The sequence below is a fragment of the Anolis sagrei genome, chromosome 8 (genome assembly GCF_037176765.1).
Source record: "Anolis sagrei isolate rAnoSag1 chromosome 8, rAnoSag1.mat, whole genome shotgun sequence".
In the NCBI taxonomy this organism is placed as follows: domain Eukaryota; kingdom Metazoa; phylum Chordata; class Lepidosauria; order Squamata; family Dactyloidae; genus Anolis; species Anolis sagrei.
Window position 1 is genome coordinate 8726670 of NC_090028.1, and position 18005 is coordinate 8744674.

Consider the following 18005-nt stretch of genomic DNA (forward strand, 5'->3'; position numbering starts at 1 on the left):
AACAAGCTTGCTCCCTCCTCCCTGTGGCTTCCTCTCACGTATTTATACATGGCTATCATGTCTCCTCTCAGCCTTCTCTTCTCTAGGCTAAACATGCCCAGCTCTTTAAGCCACTCCTCATAGGGCTTGTTCTCCAGACCCTTAATCATTTGAGTCGCCCTCCTCTGGACACATTCCAGCTTGTCAATATCTCTCTTCAATTGTGGTGCCCAGATTTGGACACAATATTCCAGGTGCAGTCTAACCAAGGCGGAATAGAGCATGGGGAGCATGACTTCCCTAAATCTAGACACTATAGAGGCCAAAATCCCGTTGGCGTTTTTAGTTGCAGCATCACATTGTTGGAATTGGACACAATATTCCAGGTGTGGTCTAACCAAAGCATAATAGAAGGGTAGCATTACTTCCCTAGATCTAGACACTAGGCTCCTATTGATGCAGGCCAAAATCCCATTGGCTTTTTTTGCCGCCACATCACATTCCTGGCTCATGTTTAACTTGTTGTCCACGAGGACTCCAAGATCTTTTTCACACGTACTGCTCTCGAGCCAGGCATTGTCCCCCATCCTATATCTTTGCATTTCGTTTTTTCTGCCTAAGTGGAGTATCTTGCATTTGTCACTGTTGAACTTCATTCTGTTACTTTTGGCCCATCTCGCTAATCTGTCAAGATCGTTTTGAATCCTGCTCCTGTCCTCTGGAGTATTGGCTCTCCCTCCCAATTTGGTGTCATCTGCAAACTTGATAATCATGCCTCCTAGCCCTTAATCTAAGTAATTAATAAAGATGTTGAACAGGACCGGGCCCAGGACGGAACCCTCCTGATGGTACTCCGCTCGTCACTTCTTTCCGGGACGAAGAGGAAGCCATGGGGAGAATCACCCTCTGGGTTCGTCCATTTAACCAATTACAGATCCACCTCACCGTAGTTTTGCCTAGCCCACATTGGACTAGTTTCCTTGCCAGAAGGTCATGGGGAACCTTGTTGAAGGCCTTACTGAAATCCAGGTACGCTACATCCACGGCATTCCCCGCATCTACCCAGCTTGTAACTCTATCGAAAAAAGAGATCAGATGAGTCTGGCATGACTTGTTTTTGATAAATCCGTGTTGACTATTAGCGATGACCGCATTTGTTTCTAAGTGTTTGCAGACCGCTTCCTTAACAATCTTTTCCAGAATCTTGCCCGGTATCGACGTGAGGCTGACTGGACGGTAGTTGTTTGGGTCATCCTTTTTTCCCTTCTTGAAGATTGGGACCACACTGGCTCTCCTCCAGTCTGCTGGAACTTCTCCCGTTCTCCAAGAACTCTCAAAGATGATTGCCAATGGTTCCGAAATGACTTCCGCTAGTTCCTTCAATACTCTTAGGTGTAGTTGATCTGGCCCTGAAAGGGAACTTTAATTCATTTAGAGCGGCCAGGTATTCCTGGACGACTTGTGTGCAGAAGTTATTAATACTTTGCATGTTTTAAACTGTATATATGTGTGTTTGGGTTAGCTACAGTAACACTGGAGCAGCCTATTTCAGAGATCCTCACTCAGCGTTACCATGGAGACCAAGGCAAGCTGGCAGAAGGAGAAGTGGGAGGAGCCAAGTGGAGAGAGTTTTGAAAACGGACAGTTGGAGAGTCAGTTGGGAGTTGATTTTGTATCGGAAAGGAGTAAAAGAGTGGAAGTGAAGAGTAGAGTGGGAGAGTGAAGTGTGAAGCAATGAATTGTGGCTTTGGGGAAGCCTGAATAGCTACTGGAGGTTTCTCAGTCTAAGGAGGCTGAAAGGAGAAACATAGCCAGTTTTTTTAGTCAAGGGGAAAGGCTAAAGGATAAGCTTGTTAATTTATTTGGTCAAGGAAAGATCAAATAGGGAAGATATTCCTGTACTGAAACATGGTTTAATAACAAGAGCTTCACCTCAGTAAGATACTGTGTAACCTGGAAGAGTGAAATGTTTAACTAACCAAGTATTATTCAAAGTGCTATAAAATAAGTTACAATCTTGCAACCACACACTTCGTACTCAATAAACCAGTTATCTTTTGTTGAAGACAGTCTCATCTCCATCTATTCTGCATCTGTATTGCCATATCTCACAGTAATACCTCATATCTCACGTTGGTGGCAGTTACCATAGATTACATATAACAATTGGCCTCCACTATACCAGTTGGTGGCAGAATTCAGAGAAATAAACAATAATTCCCCCCTACTCTCCTGTCACACGACAGCACGTGTGCTTTCTCTCCACTCTGATCAACCCACCTCCTCGCATTTGATTCCCAATTTGGGGTTGGATGTCCTCTAATCCCTCATCCACTCCATCTTGCTGAGGTTGAAGATGACTTTCTTTTTGTGAGAAGACCTAGTATACTTTGTGAGAAGACGTAGTGGGCTACTTTGAACTCGTAGCCCACTATTAACACTGTATGACCACAGTACGGAAAGTATTGCCAAGGTTTCAGCTTTGTGCAAAGATCAGCACTTTCTCCGTCGATCTTTCTTTCCTTGGATTATTATTCATTGAACAGCTGGGCCGGCGGATTTGTTTCCCTTTTGAGTTATATTATCGTGTGCTATTGTCAGTTTATCAGGGTATTTTTCCTTTTTATTTTTCAAGGGGAAAAGCACTTTGATTCCTGTTTGTTTTGGACGTTTTCTTAATATGCTGACTTGAGAAAATAGGAAGCCCACGTTTCCACTGTGCTGAAAAAGCAGTTTTTGTTTCTTTAATAAATATCATTTCTTCCTTCTGTTTTTGAAAAGGATTATATGACGTTTTCTCTCTTCTTATACCAGACCTTTGCAGAATAATATATTGGCAAAACAAAAGGTATATGTTCTGGCAACATGAGTCTTGCTGAATTCTGATAATATCTGTTATAACTTTGTTACTGTTCTCAATGCTTTGGGAAGAAGCAATGTAACATAAAGGGTGAAAGGAAAAAATAGACTATTTTATGTTGCCAAAGGATTTTGTGGCCGGAATCACTGGGTTGCTGTGAGTTTTTGGGGATGCATGGTCATTTTTATTTATTTATTATTTTGTTTCAAAAGCATTGCATAAATTAGTATAAGACTGATAAAAATAGAAGGTGCCCAGGCGGCTAAATATCTTTAACCAAAAACAGGCAACAGCAACGGCATTGTCAAATGCTTTCATGGCCGGAATCACTGGGTTGTTGTAGGTTTTTTCGTGCTATATTGCCATGGTCTAGAGGCATTCTCTCCTAACGTTTCACCTGCATCTATGGCAAGCATCCTCAGAGGTAGTGAGGATGCTTGCCATAGATGCAGGCGAAACGTCAGGAGAGAATGCCTCTAGACCATGGCCATATAGCACGAAAAAACCTACAACAACCCAGCAACGGCATTGTCTGTAACCTCCAACAATTCCTCCTCTACATGAGGCAGGGCACAGTGGACAAGCATACAGATGTGGATTGTCTGTATGGCCATGTTCCAGTAGCATTCTCTCCTGATGTTTCACCTGCATCTCTGGCTGGCATCTTCAGAGGTAGCAAGTGACGCAATGGGTTAAACCCTTGTACCGATAGGACTGAAAACAGACAGGTCAGAGGTTCGAATCCGGGGAGAGTGTGGATGAGCTCCCTCTGTCAGCTCCAGCTCCCCATGCAGGGACATGAGAGAAGCCTCCTACAAGGATGGTAAAAAATCAAAACATCCGGGTGTTCCCTGGGCAACATCCTTGCAGACAGCCAATTCTCTCATACCAGAAGCGACTTGCAGTTTTTCAAGTCGCTCCTGATAAAAAAAAATTCTTCAGAGGTTCTCTTGGCAGTGAAGCAAGTGGTGTGTGTGTGTGTGTGTGTATGTATATATATATATACACACACACACACACACACACACACACACACACACACATATATATATATATACTGCTTTGAACTAATGAACCCCATTCAGCAACAGGAGAACTCCAGACAACAAGCCATCCAGGGACATCTAACACCACCCAAACATGATGTGTCAGGCAACAAAGGCTACCTCTATGCAGATACCCTCACTGATTGGCAATCTTCATGGCGACTGTAATGCTAATTCAAGCTTGCTAATTGCAACATTCCTATTTCCTTAAACATACAAGAGTTCTTACACCCTGGACATTTCGCAGGTATGTATGTATTAGGCTTGGTTGATAAAAAAAAGAGGTTCAAAACCCGTTGCGAATGTGGTTTGATTCTAAATTCAATTCTGATTTTCACAGAAAGAAATGTTCAAAACTTTTCAAAACTTTCAAGAATTCCGAATCCTTTTATTAATGGTTTGAAAGTGTTATTCCTGTTTCATTGGGTGATCTTTACTTTGAAAGTAGCTGTTTTACTCCAGAAGTGGGGAAAAGCAAGTGGAGGAAATTCCTTCTCTGGTTTAAAACTAGCTTCTCTGGCTGTAAAACTGTCTTCTCTGGCTTGAGCCGAGGCCAGGAAATTCCTTCCTTCTCTGGCTTTAAAACTGGCTTCTCTGGCTTGAGCCGAGGCCAGGGACCAAAAGTGAGGAAAAGCAAGTGGAGGAAACTCCTTCTCTGGTTTAAAACTGGCTTCTCTGGCTTTAAAACTGTCTTCTCTGTCTAGTTTGAGCCGAGGCCAGGAAATTCCTTCCTTCTCTGGCTTTATAACTGGCTTCTCTGGCTTAAGCCGAGGCCAGGGACCAAATCGGGGAAAAGCAAGCGGATGAATTTTCTTACTTCTCTGGTTTAAAACTGGCTTCTCTGGCTTTAAAACTGGCTTCTCTGGTTTAAGCCAAGGCTTGGGACCAGAAGTGAGGAAAAGCAAGTGGAGGAAATTCCCTCCTTCTCTGGTTTAAAACTGGCTTCTCTGGCTTGAACCGAGGCCAGGATATTCCTTCCTTCTCTGGTTTAAAACTGGCTTCTCTGGCTTGAGCCGAGGACAGGGACCAGAAGCTGGGAAAGGCTGAATCATTTCTGATTCACTTCATGAGTTGTAACAAAAATGGCAGAAAAAGCTTTGGAAGGGCAAAGGGACTTCCGGTTTTCTTAAAGACTTTGAAATCGCTTCAAAAAGGTATTTTTTCCGACTTTATTCCAAATTACAAAGATTCCAATGGTACCTAACCATGCCTACTATGTATGTATGTATGTATACACACACACACACTCCACTTGCTTCTCTGCCATCAGATCCTCTGAAGATGCCTGTCACAGATGCAGGAGAAACGTTAGGAGAGAATGCTGCTGGAACACAGCCATACAGCCCAGAAAACTCATAATCGGGATTATATAACAGTATAAATCCAGCATTAAATCCAGGACCCCCAAAATTCCTCAAGTCCCATTACATACAATGGTAACCCTTAATTTAAAATACTAAAATCGTGGTTTTTCAGGCAATTGATAGTTGAACTGTTGGCTGCAGAATCTTTGGTTACGAAGGGATGACTGTACCATTTCGATCTTATTTGTGTGTATTTATGTGGCTGCTTTTCTTTTGCCCGCAGGATACTCGCAACACTTTCAGGACTCCTTTGAGGGATCGTCGTGGAACCTCGGGGGCATTTCTCTCGCACTTTATTCTGCCTTGTTCTCATACTCAGGTTGGGACACCCTCAATTTTGTCACGGAAGAAATCAAAAACCCAGAGAGGTATGTTCCTTGAAAGTCACTAGGGCTATCATGCCATCTCTTATGTCTCTATTTTGGAGGAAATGCAGGATATAGATGTTGGTTGTTGTTGTTGTTGTTGTTGTTGTTGTTGTTGTTGTTGTTGTTGTTGTTGTTGTTGTTGATGATGATGATGATGATGATGATGGAAATAACAACAATTGCGATAAATAGTAGTAGTATCTAGCATATGTACCTGGCATTTCATGGGTGTCGTTGGGATTGCTGTCAATGTACTTTCTCCCTTCTTCAGCTCTGAGAAAGGTCTACCTCACAATGTCTCCATGCAAACATAACTCTCTTTGACTGGATCTGCACTGCCCTACATCCCAGGATCTGATCCTAGATTATCTGCTTTGAACTGGATTATATGAGTCTACACTGCCAGATAATCTGGGATATGCAGATAATCTGAGATCAGGACCTGGGATACAGGGCAATGTAGAAGGGGACTTTGTCACAATTGCCTTCTTTCCTCCTTTCCCCTCATACATATGTCACCTTTCCCAGTGACATCACAGAGGGCCACTTCACCTAGCAACAGCTAATCCTGTGACACTTCACAGAGGGCCACTTCACCTAGCAAGAGTCAACCCTGTGACATCACAGAGGGCCACTTCACCTAGAAATAGCCAATCTTGTGACATCACAGAGGGCCACTTCACCTAGCAAGAGTCAACTCTGTGACATCACAGAGGGCCACCACCTAGAAATAGCCAATCTGTGACATCATAGAGGTTCACTTCACCTAGCAAGAGTTAACTCTGTGACATCACAGAGGGCCACTGTCTAGTAACAGCCAATCTTGTGGCATCACACAGGGCCACTTCGCCTAGCAACAGCCAATCCCTTGACATGTCACCTAGCAGCAGTCCTGTGACATCATGGAGGGCCACTTTACCTAGCAACAGCCAGTCCTATGACATCAGAGGACCACTTCACTTAGCAATAGCCAATCCTGTGATATGACAGAGGACCACTTTACCTAGCAACAGCCAATCCCGTGACATCATGGAAGACAACTTCACCTAGCAATAGGCAATCCCGTGACATCACAGAGGGCAACTTCACCTAGCAACATCCAATCCCTTGACTTCACATAGGACCACGTCAGCTAGCAGCAGCCACTCCAGTGACATCACAGAGGGCCACTTCACCAAGCAACAGCCAATCCTGCGACAATCCCACTTAGCAATAGCCAATCCTGTGATATCACAGAGGACCACTTCATCTAGCAACAGCCAATCCTGTGACATCAGAGGACCACTTCACTTAGCAATAGCCAATCCTGTGATATGACAGAGGACCACTTTACCTAGCAACAGCCAATCCCGTGACATCATGAAAGACAACTTCACCTAGCAATAGACAATCCCATGACATCCCAGAGGGCAACTTCACCTAGCAACAGCCAATCCCTTGACATCACATGGGACCACGTCACCTAGCAACAGCCAATCCTGCAACATCACAGAACGCCACCTCGCTTAGCAACAGCCAATCCTGTGACATCAGAGGACCACTTCACTTAGCAATAGCCAATACTGTGACATCACAGAGGGCCACTTAAAATAGACAATCCCATGACATCACAGAGGGCAACTTCACCTAGCAACATCCAATCCCTTGACTTCACATAGGACCATGTCACCTAGCAGCAGCCACTCCAGTGACATCACAGAGGGCCACTTCACCAAGCAACAACCAATCCTGCGACAATCCCACTTCACTTAGCAATAGCCAATCCTGTGATATCACAGAGGACCACTTCACCTAGCAACAGCCGATTCGGTGACATCATGGAAGACAACTTCACCTAGCAACAGCCAATCCCTTGACATCAAGTCACCTAGCAACAGCCAATCTTGTGACATCACAAAGGGCCACCTCGCTTAGCAACAGTCAATCCTGTGACATCAGAGGACCACTTCACTTAGCAATAGCCAATCCTGTGACATCACAGAGGGCAACTTCACGTAGCAACAGCCAGTCCTCTGACATCACAGAGGGCCACTTCACTTAGCCACAACCAATTCCTTGACATCATAGAGGGCTGCTTTACCTAGCAACAGCCAATCCTGTGACATCATGAAAGACAACTTCACCTAGCAATAGACAATCCCATGACATCACAGAGGGCAACTTCACCTAGCAACATCCAATCCCTTGACTTCACATGGGGCCATGTCACCTAGCAACAGCCACTTCTGTGACATCGCAGAGGGCCACTTCACCTAGCAACAGCCTTTTGTGGTCCAAACACTCAGGCAAACGTACATGCTTTGGCTTTGATCCTTAAGTGTTTCTAAGTCTGCCTGTCTTGCTCTTGTCCAACCAGGAACCTGCCCCTCGCGATTGCTGTTTCTATGCCAATTGTGACCATTATCTACATCTTGACCAATATCGCTTACTATACGGTGCTGGACATTAACGCTGTGCTCTCCAGCGATGCAGTGGCTGTGGTAAGTCTGGAGACCGCTGTCATTTGTCAGGCGTTTGGCCTAAAAATCAATATAGCACTCAAGAGTTCAATTGGATTTTCATTTCTGCAACGGAGAGCTCATTTTTTCTATGCATTCTATAGGGACGCCACCTGAATATACAACTTAATCGGGAGTTTGAAAGTGCGCGAGAGAGTGAAGGGCATTTCTCCAAGTGCAGATTTAGCAGCATTGCATCTGTGTGTTTTGGGGTTTGCATTTCTCTTTCTGGGTGATTTGTGTGACGTTTTTGTTAATATGGTCATTATGTTTTCCACCAACTCACATAGTGTCCTTTTATGAGAGATCGAAAAATTGGCTTTCTTTGTCCGTTTGGATAAACTCCTTCAGCAATTCGTGAAGCAAGAGCACACTCCAAACTCCGCTTCTCTCTCTGTCTCTCTGCAAGCACTTGCATAGCTCAAGCCTGAAAAATGTAACAGTATCCAAAAGTCCCAGGCTCAGCCAACTCCCCCATCTTATTTTACATCTTACTAGCTGTACCCTGCCACGCGTTGCTGTGGCCTATAGTAAGAATTTTCGAAGTAGAGGTAGATATCTGGACTATTATGAAACTGGACTATTCCTTCCCCTCTTTTTCTTCCCCTTCCCCTTTCTCTCCTTTCTTCCTTCTCTACCTCTTTCTTTCATTCCTTATTTCACTCTTTGGTTTCATCCTTCCTCCTCTCTTTCCTTCCTCCCCTCCCCCTTTCTCTACTTCTTCCTTTGTCTCATGTCTTCCTTCACTGTTTTCTTGCTTCTTTCACTTTTTATTTCCTTTTCCCTTCCTTCTTTACCTCTTTTCTGCCTTTCCTTTCCTTTCTACTTTATCTTCTTCCTTCCTTCCTTCGGTACCTCTTTCTTTCCTTCCTTCCTTCCCTCCTTCCCTCCCTACTTCTCACCTATCTGTTAGAGTCCCTTCTAACTCTAATCTAGGAGTCTATTAAATATAGTAGCATATAGTAGTAACATATTATATAGTAATAGATATAACAGTAATATATATAATATAATATAATATTTATGTATTATATAGCAGTATATATATAATAGTAATATATATAGTATTGTAATTATATATATTATATATACTTAGAATCCAGTCCTAAGTAGATAATTTGGATTTTACATGGCAGTGTGGAAGGGGTGACTTTGAGTGCATCTAAGCTGTAGATTTAATAAAGAAGGATGAAGCTGGTGGGGGGAGTGGGGGAGAAAAGGGAAGGAAAGAAAAGGAGGAAGGGAAGGGAGAAAGGGAGGAAGGAGTAATGGAGAAAAGGAAAGGGAGGTAGGAAGGAGGGAAGGGAGGGAAGGGAGGGAAGGGAAAGAATTAAAGGAAGGAGAAGGAAGGAAGTACAGAAAGGAAGGAAAGGGTGGAGGGAGGGAAGAGGGCGTTGATTTGGATGAGAGGAGGAGGAGGAGGAGGAGGAGGAGAAATTGTTCATCTGGAGAGCACTGTGAACCCAAATAAAGATGGATCAGGACCAAACTTGGGAGGAATCCTCAATATGCCCAAAGGTGAATTCTGGTGGAAATTGGGGGAAATTTGACCTTGGGAGCTGCTTGGATGTCCAGCTCACCTGGAATTGAACTGGGCTCACCCCTTCCTTCCTTCCTTCCTTCCTTCCTTCCTTCCTTCCTTCCTTCCTTCCTTTGTCCCCAGCACACTCTGCTCTATTAGGGGCAGGTCTTACTGGAGCCCTTGATGGCGGCACCCAAGGGGAGAGCTGAAGACGGAGGAAAAAGGGAAGGAGGAATGATAGAAGGGAGGGAGAAAAAGAAAGAGGAAAGAGAGAAGGAAAGAGGGGAAGGATGAAGGAAAGAGGGAGGGAGGAGAGAAGGCAGGGAAGGCATGAAGGGAGAAAATGGGGGAAGAGAGAAGGAAGGGAGAGAAGGAGGGGGGAGAGAGCCATGGCTGACTCCAGGCCATTGCCGGCACAGGCTCTGCCACGTGGAGCTCTCCTGTGTGTGCGAGTGCGCACGCACTCCACCCACCCCCCCGTTCCAGTACGCATGCCCAGTGGTATCTTCTCCTTTTTTTAGGATTTGTAAGTTCTTTTTTTATTATTATTATTGATGGTCACACCTTGTATGGTGAGGAGTTTTGTTGCCAAATTTGGTGGGTATTGGCCCAGCGGTTCTTTTGTTTTTAAGCCACTCATTACAAGCATTTTTATATATATATAGATTTTACAGTTGACATACACACACACTGATTTCTCTACACACCCCAACACATCTGTCTCTTGCAAATCCAGATCATCAAAGAAGATAATCCACATAATCTGATTTGAACTGGATTATATGAATCTACACAGTTCAAAGCAGATAATCTGGATTTTGTATGGAAGTGTAGATGAGGATTTAGTCTCAGGGCCACCTTAAACTGAAATGATTTGAAGATGCAAACCAACTATAATAATTCCAATAATGCAGGGAAATCAGAAGCATGATGTACAAAATTATAATTTAGGAAAGTGATCCCAGTTTGTTATGTCTTAAAACAAGCTTTTTACATTTTCGCGGTAATTTGATATCTCTCCCAAGATTAATCTGCTCATAGCATCACGAAAGTGAGTGTTTTGGGTTCAGATACCCAGCTGGAAGCTCCTGGCATCGTTCCGAATCTTTCCCATTTCATTAGTGCCTGTCTAGTGGTTTCACCAGCCATTGCAGTGGATTTTTGCAGATGTACGTGGTTATTTCTGATCTAATCTCTCTAATTGGAAGAGCTATTGAGCCGTCAGATTTCTTTATTAATCCACTTACTTCATTTCGAAGGACTTTCTGGTCACCGTTCGGGAAACATTGGATTTCTGGACTTGTCAAACATGTTGAAAATGATACAAGTTGCTTCTTGCTCTTCAAACTTCCTAGGAAGAGGCTTTGGCTTTTATGTAATCAACCATTCCCATAATAATAATAATAATAATAATAATAATAATAATAATAATTCGATCACATCCTGAGCTGCTGCAAGAAGATCGCACAAACAGACTACAAGCAGAGGCACAACACAGTTGCTCAGATGATCATTGGAACTTGTGCCACAAATCCCATCTGCCTGCGACAAAGAACTGGTGGGATCACAAGCCGGAAAAAGTTACAGAAAATGAACACGTCAAGATACTCTGGGACTTCTGGATTCAGACAGACAGAGTTTTGGAGCATAATACTCGTGACCTCACAATTGTGTTAAAAAACAAAGTATGGATCAATGTATTGTCGAAGGCTTTCATGCCGTGGATGTAGCGTACCTGGACTTCAGTAAGGCCTTCGACAAGGTCCCCCATGACCTTCTGGCAAGGAAACTAGTCCAATGTGGGCTAGGCAAAACTACGGTGAGGTGGATCTGTAATTGGTTAAGTGGACGAACACAGAGAGTGCTCACTAATGCTTCCTCTTCATCTTGGAAAGAAGTGACAAGTGGAGTGCCACAGGGTTCCGTCCTGGGCCCGGTCCTGTTCAGGATCTTTATTAATGACTTAGATGAAGGGCTAGAAGGCATGATCATCAAGTTTGCAGACGACACCAAATTGGGAGGGAGAGCCAAGACTCCAGAGGACAGGAGCAGAATTCAAAACGATCTTGACAGATTAGAGAGATGGGCCAAAACTAACAAAATGAAGTTCAACAGTGACAAATGCAAGATACTCCACTTTGGCAGAAAAAATGAAATGCAAAGATACAGAATGGGGGACGAGGCCTGGCTCGAGAGCAGTACGTGTGAAAAAGATCCTGGAGTCCTCGTGGACAACAAGTTAAACATGAGCCAACAATATGATGTGGCGGCAAAAAAAGCCAATGGGATTTTGGCCTGCATCAAGAGGAGCATAGTGTCTAGATCTAAGGAAGTAATGCTACCCCTCTATTCTGCTTTGGTTAGACCACATCTGGAATATTGTGTCCAATTCTGGGCACCACAATTCAAGAGAGATATTGACAAGCTGGAATGTGTCCAGAGAAGGGCGACTAAAATGATCAAAGGTCTGGAGAACAAGCCCTATGAGGAGCGGCTTAGGGAACTGGGCATGTTTAGCCTGAAGAAGAGAAGGCTGAGAGGAGATATGATAGCCATGTATAAATATGTGAGAGGAAGCCACAGGGAGGAGGGAGCAGGCTTGTTTTCTGCTTCCTTGGAGACTAGGACGCGGAACAATGGCTTCAAACTACAAGAGAGGAGATTCCATCTGAACATTAGGAAGAACTTCCTGACTGTGAGAGACGTTCAGCAGTGGAACTCTCTGCCCCGGAGTGTGGTGGAGGCTCCTTCTTTGGAAGCTTTTAAGCAGAGGCTGGATGGCCATCTGTCAGGGGTGATTTGAATGCAATATTCCTGCTTCTTGGCAGGGGGCTGGACTGGATGGCCCATGAGGTCTCTTCCAACTCTTTGATTCTATGATTCTATGGCTGGAATCACTGGGTTGTTGTAGGTTTTTTTGGGCTATATGGCCATGTTCTAGAGGCATTCTCTCCTGACGTTTCGCCTGAGTCTATGCCAAACATCCTCAGAAGTAGTGAGGTGTGTTGGAACTAGGAAAAAGGGTTTATATATCTGTGGAATGACCAGGGTGGGACAAAGGAGCTAGGTGTGAATAGATAGTTTATATGTTATGTTCATTGGCTTCCCTATGCGGTCAGTGGTTCCCTTGATGTATGGCAAGAACACTTGCAACAGACAAGAGTTCTTTGTCCCACCCTGGTCATTCCACAGATATATAAACCCAGTTTCCTAGTTCCAACAGACCTCACTACCTCTGAGGATGCTTGCCATAGATGCAGGCGAAACGTCAGGAGAGAATGCCTCTAGAACATGGCCATATAGCCCGAAAAAACCTACAACAAGCCAATGATTCCGGCCATGAAAGCCTTCGACAATACATTAGACAAATCACTCTTTCCTTATGTTAAATATCTAAATGTCAAGCTTTATGCCATTGAATTTAATCTTCTCCTGGAGCCAGTTTATTACAAGTTATATATCATTTGCAATTCAGTATGTCGTTTACACGGAGATGTTGAATCATACAGTAATATATTTTATAATGCGTCTATGTAATTCTCTGTACCTTAGGCTTTCTGAATGTCAAATCAAATTGAGTTTAGCTCTGAAATGCAATTTGACCTGACTTGAACTTTAAGCCAGACAGAAATGTTTTCCAGAAACTCTGCTAATTTGCTTAGTCAGAACTACAGATTGGGGATGTCTTGGACGTTAACCTTTTGCAGAGGCAATCTTTCTTTGTTTGGGTGCATGCTAATTTTCCACCTTTCCTCTCTTTTTTCTGCACCAGACATTTGCAGACCAGGTATTTGGCATTTTCAGCTGGACCATTCCAATTGCAGTGGCCCTCTCCTGTTTCGGTGGACTCAATGCATCTATTTTAGCATCGTCCAGGTAAAGCATTTATAATTTTAGAATATCACGCTCCTGGATGCAACTTTTCAATGGAGAGGAAAGGAATCAAAATGGAAATTCTCTCTTTGTATATGTATCTGGTTTCAGTATTTCACCTTCTGGTTTTGTCCTGAGTGCTGTTCAAGAAACAAATCAATTCTTTATAGTGTTTTGATAACAAAATAGATGGGTTGCAAAATGTATTTTTCATATTTCTTAGAAGAACAATAACTGCCTACGTCTTACCTGCTTGTTGTCATGGGGTTATTGAAGAGTAAGCTGTAGCGAAATTGCTACTCTATGTTAAATTTTTGGTGTATAGCTCTATGTTTACATATGGCAGATAGGGAAGAATAGGCACAGACAGGGAGCAACAGCAGAGATAGGATTCATTTGCATATGTGAAGCCGATTGGCCATATGCAGATTAGCGTAGGCCCAGGATTTGAAAAGGCTGCTAGGCTAAAATGACAGTTGGGGAGAGCAGAGCTGAACATTCCAAAGGGGCGGAGCCAAGATTTTGAAAGAGGCAGTTAGAGTGAGAGAGTTTGAAAATGACAGTTAGGAATCTGTGTGTGAAAAGGATAGTTGGGGTTTTCTTGAGTGCCTGTTAGAAATAAGCAGTTATGAAGACTTCTGATATAGAGAAGCAGTTAGTTAAATAGAGCTCGAGTTTTAAGGAACATAAAGAAAGCCAGTGTTGCTTTAGTCAGAATATAATTCTGCCAAGTGTGTGTAAAGCAAGTAACATGTTTGTGAATGTGAAACATTGAAAGTCTATTCAGAAAAGTAAACCAAGTAAATGATACTGACTGTAAGCCTCAAGATTGCAACAAAATATAAATGTAACCACAAGTGTTGGAGCCAGAAGTTATAAATAAACTGTGTTACTTTGTTATACACAAGAGTGTCTCATTGCCTGTGATATAAAGTACAAAGATAAAACAGCACACAGAAAGTCCCAGCCAATATAAAAGAAGAAACTGAATCAGTATAAGGCAGTAAAGAGGTTATTTTTATTAATAAGGAAATAGTCTCCCTCCCTCGCCCCATAAGCACACACAACATCCCCTACTAGGTAGGCACGATAATTCCTTCTCTCATGGCCTCCTTCTCCAGCTGGAATGGAATGGATTTTCTCAAAGGAACAGAGTTAGTTCTGATCCAAAACACTGCAGAGTCCTGATCTCAGTTAGCAGAGATTTTATAGCACAACCTTCGACCGTGTACAGTAAGTAGTTCACCTCATTAATAAGTGTACTTGATCTCTGATTTTCATCCAAACTCTTTTGGAGGCATATTTTTCAGTTGTTGCTACATACAACTATTTACAGGTCTGCTATCAGTATACAGCTCCAGCAAAGGATCACCGCCTTGTCGGGGCGCTGGAGCTTGAGCACCTCAATGATGTCATGAGCGAAACCGTGAAGGGCCACCCAAGACGGGACGGTTGTGGCAGAGAGGTCAGACCAAGCGTGATCCCTGGGGAAGGCAATGGCAAACCACTCCAGTATCCTTGCCAAGAAAACTAAATGGACCAGTACAACCAGAGATATGTCGGTATGCCATTGGAAGATGGGACTCCCAGGTCGGAAGATGGCCAAAATGCTACTGGGGAGGAGCAGAGGATAAGTTCAACTAGCCCCAGATGTGATGACGCAGCTAGCTCAAAGCCGAAAGGAAGGCTAGCGGCCGACGGTTCTGGAGGCGAACGACGAATCCGATGCTCTAAAGATCAACACACCATAGGAACCTGGAATGTAAGATCTATGAGCCAGGGCAAATTGGATGTTGTTATTGGTGAGATGTCAAGACTAAAGATAGACATTCTTGGGGTCAGCGAACTGAAATGGACTGGAATGGGCCACTTCACATCAGATGACCACCAGATCTACTACTGCGGACAAGAGGAACATCGAAGAAATGGAGTAGCCTTCATAATTAATAAGAAATTCGCTAAAGCGGTGCTTGGATACAACCCAAAAAATGACAGAATGATCTCAATTCGAGTGCAAGGAAAGCCTTTCAACATCACAGTGATCCAAATATACGCCCCAACCACAGCTGCTGAAGAAGCAGAAGTAGATCAGTTCTATGAGGATCTGCAGGACCTACTGGATAATACACCAAAAAGAGACATTATTTTCATTACAGGAGACTGGAATGCCAAGGTGGGAAGTCAAATGACAACTGGGATCACAGGCAAGCATGGTCTGGGAGAACAAAATGAAGCGGGACGCAGGCTGATAGAATTCTGCCAGGAAAACTCGCTGTGTATAACGAATACTCTCTTCCAACAACCTAAAAGACGGCTTTATACATGGACCTCACCAGATGGTCAACACCGAAATCAGATTGACTACATCCTTTGCAGCCAAAGGTGGCGGACATCCATCCAGTCGGTGAAAACAAGACCTGGGGCTGACTGTAGCTCAGATCATGAACTTCTTATTGCCCAATTTAGAATAAAACTAAAGAGATCAGGGAAAATACACAGACCAGTTAGATATGATCTCACTAACATTCCTAGCGAATATACAGTGGAAGTGAAGAACAGATTTGAAGGACTAGATTTAGTAAACAGAGTCCCAGAAGAACTATGGACAGAAGTCCGCGACATTGTTCAGGAGGCGGCAACAAAGTACGTCCCAAAGAAAAAGAAAACCAAGAAGGCAAAATGGTTGTCTGCTGAGACACTGGAAGTAGCCCAAGAAAGGAGGAAAGCAAAAGGAAACAGTGAAAAGGGGAGATATGCCCAGTTAAATGCGCAATTCCAGAGGTTAGCCAGAAGAGATAAGGAACTATTTTTAAATAAGCAATGCATGGAAGTGGAAGAAGACAACAGAATAGGAAGGACAAGAGACCTCTTCCAGAAAATTAGAAACATTGGAGGTAAATTTCAGGCAAAAATTGGTATGACAAGAAACAAAGATGGCAGGGACCTAACAGAAGCTGAAGAGATCAAGAGAAGGTGGCGAGACTATACAGAAGATCTGTATAGGAAGGATAACAATATCGAGGATAGCTTTGACGGTGTGGTGAATGAATTAGAACCAGACATCCTGAGGAGTGAGGTTGAATGGGCCTTAAGAAGCATTGCTAACAACAAGGCAGCAGGAGATGATGGGATCCCAGCTGAACTGTTTAAAATCTTAAAAGATGATGCTGTCAAGGTGATGCATGCCATTTGCCAGCAAATATGGAAAACACAAGAATGGCCATCAGACTGGAAAAAATCAACTTATATCCCCATACCAAAAAAGGGAAATGCGAAAGACTGCTCAAACTTCCGTACAGTGGCCCTTATTTCTCATGCCAGTAAGGTAATGCTCAAGATCCTGCAAGGAAGACTCCAGCAATACATGGAGCGAGAGTTGCCAGATGTTCAAGCTGGGTTTAGAAAAGGCAGAGGAACGAGAGACCAGATTGCCAATATCCGCTGGATAATGGAGAAAGGCAGGGAGTTTCAGAAAAACATGTACTTCTGCTTCATTGACTATTCTAAAGCCTTTGACTGTGTGGATCATAATAAATTGTGGCAAGTTCTTGGTGGGATGGGCATACCAAGCCACCTTGTCTCTCTCCTGAGGAATCTGTACAAGGACCAAGTAGCAACAGTCAGAACTGACCACGGAACAACAGACTGGTTCAAGATTGGGAAAGGCGTACGGCAAGGCTGCATACTTTCACCCAACCTTTTTAACTTGTATGCAGAACACATCATGCGATGTGCGGGGCTGGATGAATGCAAAGCTGGGGTGAAAATTGCTGGAAGAAACATTAACAACCTCAGATATGCAGATGACACCACTCTGATGGCCGAAAGCGAGGAGGAGCTGAGGAGCCTTCTAATCAAGGTGAAAGAAGAAAGCGCAAAAGCCGGGTTGCAGCTAAACGTCAAAAAAACCAAGATTATGGCAACAAGAATGATTGACAACTGGAAAATAGAGGGAGAAACCGTGGAGGCCGTGACAGACTTTGTATTGCTAGGTGCAAAGATTACTGCAGATGCAGACTGTAGCCAGGAAATCAGAAGACGCTTACTTCTTGGGAGGAGAGCAATGTCCAGTCTCGATAAAATAGTGAAGAGTAGAGACATCAGACTTGCAACAAAGATCCGCCTAGTCAAAGCCATGGTATTCCCTGTAGTCACCTACGGATGTGAGAGCTGGACCTTAGGGAAGGCTGAGCGAAGGAAGATCGATGCTTTTGAGCTGTGGTGTTGGAGGAAAGTGCTGAGAGTCCCTTGGACTGCGAGAAGATCCAACCAGTCCATCCTCCAGGAAATAAAGCCCGACTGCTCACTGGAGGGAAGGATACTAGAGACAAAGCTGAAGTACTTTGGCCACATCATGAGGAGACAGGAAAGCCTAGAGAAGACAATTATGCTGGGGAAAGTGGAAGGCAAAAGGAAGAGGGGCCGACCAAGGGCAAGATGGATGGATGGCATCCTTGAAGTGACTGGACTGACCTTGAGGGAGCTGGGGGTGGTA

The 18005-nt window shown here is 43.7% G+C and overlaps 1 protein-coding gene across 1 annotated transcript in view; it reads left to right on the plus strand.

Annotated features, from left to right (window-relative positions):
- The window catches only part of SLC7A6 (solute carrier family 7 member 6), a 71349-nt gene that overhangs the window by 38362 nt on the left and 14982 nt on the right, over nucleotides 1-18005 (plus strand). Inside the window, exons 4-6 of the mRNA XM_060787870.2 lie at nucleotides 5473-5617; nucleotides 7974-8097; nucleotides 13410-13513. Of these exons, the coding sequence (XP_060643853.1) occupies nucleotides 5473-5617; nucleotides 7974-8097; nucleotides 13410-13513 (373 nt within the window). The remainder of the gene's footprint in view (nucleotides 1-5472; nucleotides 5618-7973; nucleotides 8098-13409; nucleotides 13514-18005) is intronic.